At 38.8% G+C, this 6,878-nt stretch overlaps 1 protein-coding gene across 1 annotated transcript in view; it reads left to right on the top strand.

The window, feature by feature from the left end:
* Positions 1 to 2,388: 2,388 nt before the first annotated feature.
* Positions 2,389 to 6,878, top strand: part of rttn (rotatin) — a 31,598-nt gene continuing 27,108 nt past the window's right edge. Inside the window, exons 1-7 of the mRNA XM_069705475.1 lie at positions 2,389 to 2,532; positions 2,810 to 2,997; positions 3,613 to 3,787; positions 3,993 to 4,079; positions 4,185 to 4,275; positions 4,566 to 4,680; positions 6,326 to 6,476. Coding sequence (XP_069561576.1) covers positions 2,502 to 2,532; positions 2,810 to 2,997; positions 3,613 to 3,787; positions 3,993 to 4,079; positions 4,185 to 4,275; positions 4,566 to 4,680; positions 6,326 to 6,476 — 838 coding nt within the window. The 5' untranslated portion in view covers positions 2,389 to 2,501. The remainder of the gene's footprint in view (positions 2,533 to 2,809; positions 2,998 to 3,612; positions 3,788 to 3,992; positions 4,080 to 4,184; positions 4,276 to 4,565; positions 4,681 to 6,325; positions 6,477 to 6,878) is intronic.

Here is a 6,878-nt window from a genome sequence, read left to right as displayed (position 1 = left end):
TGTCTATATCTTCATTGTACTTATACTGATCTCTAAAAGGATGTAGTCGTGGCTCCAAATTGAAAAGGACATCAGCAGTATAGTGGTGTTGGCCACTCATGTTGGCCAGTATGGTCAGGCACAGGATAATGACTCATGATCAGCTTTAACCATGGTGAGAGTGCAGAGACTGAGATGCTTTGAGAGTAAATCTGGCTTCAAAGTATTTAAATTGGCATGATTTCCACTCAGAGATCAGACTCACATTCATGAATAGCCTGAGGTGGTTTCTGGCATAAGAGTAATTTAGCCTGATGAGAAATTACTGACAGATAACAAGTAACTGTTTAAGACTTACAATGTTAAAAATCCTTAAACTTGAAAGTACACAAAACACAAAACATACCTTGAAACTAAACATGTACTTATAAAGCTACAGTCAAAAAACATTTACAAGGGCTATGAATGATGGGATGTGTGCAGTTTTTAAGACATGATGGAAGATTCACATAAATCTGAGGGAACATCATACACTCATAACAAATATACACAGCTGAATAACATACACCTTGTTATTTATTTAAAGTAAACTTTTGCTTCCTGTCTGCAGCCAGTGCTAACAAATGATCCAAGACACACAGTGGTTGTCAAACAGTGATTCGATGTGCACTTTGGAGAAGACTGAACAGCTACCGAAAACTTCTCGTCTGACCTGGGGCGATGTATTTTTTTTCCAGCCTCCTCAGCTTTTTGGCTGTCAGAACTCTCACTCTGTATTTTCATTGTACATTTGTAGAATGTCAAAAGCATTCACAAAAGCTCAGTCCCATCTCTGGTATCAGAGGCTGTGAGAACTGGAATAAATGTTTTAACCTCCACAGGTCAATGGACCCTCTGGCAGGTCCATCAATATGACTCATGGTGTGCAGACAAGCTCTGTTCCAACCCACAAACCTTTATTTTTGAATTCTGGTCAAGATGCAAGGGTATCCAAGGATAACAATGTCCTTCAAAATTGAATGGATGTGTGTATAAAATGATTTTCTATTTAGATTAATAGTGAAACTATTAAAAAAAAATATCTACGATATATGAAGCTCTGGAACGCTTGTAGATATGTGATGTTGTCAAAGACTAAATTTGAAGGCGCAAAAGCAGAGGCTGGAAAGAGATGTCAATAAAATTTGCCTAAATGTGGTGCAATAAAACTATCATGAAAGCAGAAATCATAATTTTCTTTTCACCCCCTCAAAGTTTTAAAGCATCAAGGTGACAGTTGAACATATAGCATGCTGCCAAATTAATTATGATCTTGAATCCCTCTGGAATTCTCAAAAGCCTCAAAATACTTGTATATTATTAATACTAGCATGATATCAAATTATCATTTGCTAAGTTTGTTAATTATCACCCTGTTGACTGATCATACCTGTGTCACATCTCAAGTGTGAGTTCTTGCACAACTGAATTCATTTACACACAGGGTATGAAACTTGTGTTAAGAGGCAATGCACATCAGCTTTGATTTTTGAGAACATCAATGTTTGAAAAGATTAATTTAATGACAGGATAATGTGGCTGCTGTCAAAACTTTATTCAATATGTTAGCAATTCAGAAGGCTTCAATGATTTTTTTGAACCATGCCTTGAAACACTGATGATGCAGGAGAGACAATTTGCTTCAGCGTATTTACATTTCAAAAGATCAGATGAGAGTGGTATGCAACAAAATGGCACATCACATGGGTCATGTGACAAACTCTGTTGACAGAAATGCCAGCTAGAGACAGGATTTCTTGGGACATAATCTGACCAACTGTGATCTTTTGAGCATCTATTTGAGGGTCCTTGCCAAATTGATGTTTGGTCCTTGTGCTGATAAGGTTTAAGGACTGTTGGTGTCATTGCTGGTGTATAAAATAATACCTCAAGTTTTATCTATTGCACTGCTACAAAGTGGATTTGATGTAATGCCAGGGGACAACCCCTGATGACGATAACATCCCTTTTGTCTTTGTTTGGATTCGCTATTGCAGTTTGTGTTTGCAGTCTATTAATGCATCTGCAACGTGGACTCCGATCATTTTTGGTTTCATTGCACATTTGCAGTTGTATTTAAAATGGAGCTTAACGAATTCCCCTTATCTTACAAAAGTTATGATCAAGTCATATAAGACTACTTTTCCATGAGGAGCTCATACTGTTGCATCTACTGTAGCCTATAATATCCCTGTGGCAATGCACCGTTATTCCTGTCGCGCATTTTTTTTTTTTTCTTCATACAAGTCTATGGCAGTATACTCCGTTTTCCTACACAGTTTGCTTCTCTTGAACGCACCCTGGTCCGGACTTGTACAGGAAGTGGAGTGACGTTGGCGCGGTCGTTGAAAACAAACCCGGGCAGACGTTGTTGACATGACACTGGCAGGAAACTTCTCACGAGACAGACGACCCTCGGTCGATACCTCAGCTTTTATAACTCGGTTTTACACAAGGAAACGCACTATAACAACACACCCGGCATGGAGTTATCTGCCCTTATAAGGAAAATAGGTAGGCAGAACCGAAGTATGGAGACCTTAGCTGAACTTAGGTGAACAAACCCTTTAGCCGCTCGCATGCTAACTCACAACAGCAACTGTCTATAAGTTGACTCTAAATTACTTTCAGTAGTTGCTTTTGTTCAGAATAATATTACTAAACCTGCCCAGCATTATCCAAGGAACCTCCAACTCAGTGAAGCGTCGCTGTCGTCCCATAAGATTAGTTTGCTAAAACTTCGCTTCCTCCGCTGTTTCAACGTAACACTTTGTTTTCTCCAAACCTTTAGGCCACTCTCTGGTGGAGATACGAGGTCGAGCACTGAAGAGCATCTTGTGTAAGCTGGACCATTCCCTGATTTCCGTCTGTGACATTGTCCAAGAGAAGATGCTGTTTGTGTATCTACTGGAGTGGTTCAATTTCCCCGAGGTGCCATTGAAGGAGGAGGTCCTCGGGTTGCTTTCAACTTTATCAAAGGTAGATATACACATGCATGAGATGATAAGCTTTAAATATAATTTTGATCTTGGCTTCAGCCTTTCTTTAAACAGGCTAACCAAACTTTAACCAGTCAGTTGAAGGAGTCGGGCTTAGATGATACGGACAAAATTAGATTTCACAATATTGTTTTTAGAAAATACCTCAATATTGCAAAAAAATATTGCAGGGGTGACTATTGGTGCTTAAACAAAATGTTGACACTACAAGATTTTTTAGATAAATCATTGTTATTAATGTGGTTGTTCTGATTGAATTGGTAATGACAAATGATAGAAAAGCCAGAACAGTGCTAAATTCAGAAATTGCATCACTTTCCTAATGCAATCTTAAAAACCTGGAAAAGACAACACTTCTGGCATATTATAATATTACAAAAATTGTGTCCATAGTTTCATGGCAGCCTAAAGTTTCCTCCACATCACAAACACACTGCACTTGTATTAACTATTACCAGCGGCATAAATGTGTTGAGATTTGTCCAGTGATATTTTTTAATAGCATCTCTCATGATAAGTAAGTACTTTTACAATACCACACGGTAAATCACACCAAAACTTGTGACTATTTATGTTGTCGCTTTTGTCTTCACAGCATCCTAGTGCAGCCCAGATGCTGAGAGACGTTGGTGCAGTGGACTTTCTTATCCAACTATCTCCTAATATGGAGCCCAGACTGCGAGCTGTCATCGATGGAACCCTGGACCAGCTGTTCCAGCTACCTGAGCTACTCCCTCGTCAAACAGTTGTCTCCTCGCATGGACCACATGGTACAACTCCAACAGGTGGTGCAAGTTAAGCCAAATATTTGTTTGTGTTTAGAATCTGTCATTTACAAAACCCTAAATGTTCACAGTCTTACATTAGAGACAGGTGGCATGCGATGATGTGTGTTGTCCTCTTATGGCGTATTGATTAAATATTTGCACGATGGAAAATGTTATTTCATTAACAAATCTAATGTTTCCTCTGCAGCTCCAATTGAAGACAATTTGCCTAAAATGGGTTTTTTCCTCAAGAGTATGCCAAGAAATACAGATGTACCACCTCAGAAGATAGCAGGTGCACTTTGCGAGAAATTAGCCGTTACTTTTGTCTTATGGATATGCTTGATATTTTTTTTTCTATATATGGCTTCTTTTACCATTTTTCCTCTGTGTGGTTTAGTGCACGAATCTGTGAGGTGTCTGAAGTTTTCTGTGTTTCCATGGCTGACTTTGACAAACACAGACAGACACATACTTTCGTCCAATGAGAGGTGAGAGACAATACATTTCTGTAACTAATACTATATTATATCTGTCGTTAAATTCGCTGTAAAACTAAATTACGAGTCAATATAATTTATTATTATTTTTTTGTTATGCAACAGTTTCTGAATAAATAAAAAGATTTGGTTTAATACCCAACTCCACTGACAGGACAGATTGTATTTAGTTGTTTTTCTTATCACTAAACCTTTTCAGTTTAATCAACTTGACAAGCATGTATGATGTAGAAATACAGAGCATTAAATACGGTATATCTGCTTTAATTCTTTTTAAATAGCTCTCTAGGGAGCAGCAATCCCAATTTGGTGCGGACAACGTGTGAACTGCTGTGTGATGTCATAATGCAAGACTTTCCTGCTGAGATCTTCCTGCAAAGGCCCAGTATTGTGAAGGTACCACTACATTACCACGGTCTTGCACAATAGTAGTACTATTGTAAATGTGCATACATTTCTGCTTACCTCTGCAGGTTTATTTGTAGAACACGGAGGGACCCGTATGGGCGGGTGTGTGCTATTGTAGCTGCAGTTGCCATTATTGCATTATAAGAGAATATGTTAGAATGACTCATATTTTAATCATCTTCTGATACCATGGATTTCTTTTGAATAATTTATGGTTATACTGATCTCAAATATGTCATGAAAAACTGGTGTTGAGGATTTACAATTTCAGCATCTTGTTGCAGGGCATTAGAGTGGATGTCGGTGCCATCACATTTTCTTTGAAGGCTCTGATTTTTATCAGTTTAATTTTTTTGTAAGCGTCAGGTGAAGTGCTTATATTCAAGACAAGTCTCTGTGTGCGATGGATAATTGACACTGTCTTAACTTTAAAAGGGTTGTTTCACTCTTGCTGTCCAAAGAGATAAAGATGTTGATTAAGAATGCTGGGGCTTGTTTATCTTCTCCTGGTTTCTAGACAACTAGTATTCTTTATTCACATCAATTATGTGGAGTGTTTTGTTTTGAGTTGCTCACATGACCGACTCATAATGGATTCGTAGGATGGTCACTCCAACTGTCAAATGAATAACCTGTCAAATAGTGACCTTGGACAAAACATCAATTTATAACTCTGTGTCCCTGATCTTGCAGGAGGCTGTGGAGGTCTCTGGAGGCTTACTTTGCTTGAGTAGGTACTAGATTGCTTTGAGGATATAGTTTGGTCATAATGTACCTCTTACGGGGTGTGAAAGTCCTTGTCAGAACATTTTACTTGTTTCCTCTAAGGCCTTATTCAGTAGCAGAGTTTCTGTATAACTGGACACAGTCGTCCGCAGGCTTTGAACAGCTGTCGGCCTTGTCATGCCGGCTTTTGAGGAATATCAACAGCTGATGCACGGGGTCACCATCCTGAAGCCTGAATGAACTCACACTTTTTACATTCACGAGAAATACTCTCTCTCCGTCTCTATGGAAGTGAGCTACACTTTTTGATGCATCCACCATTATCCTGTCTGTAACAAAGTGCATCTGCTTCCGAGCTCTACATTTCATTGGCAGAGACAGTGTTGGAGGAGACATAATTTTGCCCTGATGAGCCACTATGAACATTTTGTTAATAAAGTGGTGCATCAAATTACATTGGTCTCCAGGTGGCATTAGCATGCTGTCACCCAGCAGTCTCATCATCAGAAAGGAATCATCACAGGAAAGTACTTTTCTACTTGTGGCTTTACTTGCTGCTCCTTTGAGTTACTGGCGCAATTAGGCAAAATTAAAGGGCTTGAATTGAGAGAGATGACATCATGAGCTACAAGGGCAAGAAATCTGGACTTGGAACAAATGGGCTGTTTCAATAATTAAATTCTACTTTCCCTTCTAGTTTTTTTTTTACTTTATTACAACTTTTCTATCACTGTCTGAGTTTCAGTCTTATTTATACAAAGTCTTTGGAGATTGTTTGTCTCAACTTGGCTCTGTATATTGTCCAATATATTTGCCTACTTGGAAGACAATCCAAATAGGATATTAGTAGTTGTTCATCCATAATCCAGCTTCAAAGTAATACAACACCTCTGATATCTGTTTCCAGAACCTTCTGTCCCTCTTGAGGATGGGTTCGGGTAAAGGTGAGGCGAGCTACCTCCACTTGCAGGCTCTTTCCTGCCTGCGGCAGCTTTGCGTGGGGCTGAGGAAGAGACTGCGCTTTCATCAAGATCCAAGCTTCTACTCTGCAAAACAAGGTAGCATGTTTTACTAGGTCGCCTCATCTGTAGATCTTTTTACAGGTGTTTTTAAATGCTGGTATGAAGTGATTTCAGTGGTTGTCAATTATATTTGCTTGCTTGTCCTGTTTGTGCCCATATGTTTACATTACCAACTGATATCTATCAGCAGGTTGCACTTGGGCTGATTACAGACTTTCACTAAAACTGCAACAGTTTTATGTGCTAATCATCCATATCTTTCCTCTAATTCAACCTGTTGTAAAAAAATGGTATTGCTATCTAATCCGACTGATTAATTTCAGACAAGGGGGATATTGTAACATCTCTATATTAATCTTTCCACTCTATCATAAAGGCTTAATGTGCCACAAATAGCCGAGTATGCTCTGTTTTCTACTTTTTTTTTTTGTGGCTGTG

This window comes from Brachyistius frenatus, unplaced genomic scaffold (assembly GCF_029030835.1).
Source record: "Brachyistius frenatus isolate BFR_SWC_R1_liver_20210118 unplaced genomic scaffold, ASM2903083v1 Contig_57, whole genome shotgun sequence".
Lineage (NCBI taxonomy): Eukaryota > Metazoa > Chordata > Actinopteri > Embiotocidae > Brachyistius > Brachyistius frenatus.
The sequence above is the reverse complement of the archived record's forward strand: the minus strand, read 5'-3'. Positions and strand labels throughout refer to the sequence as shown.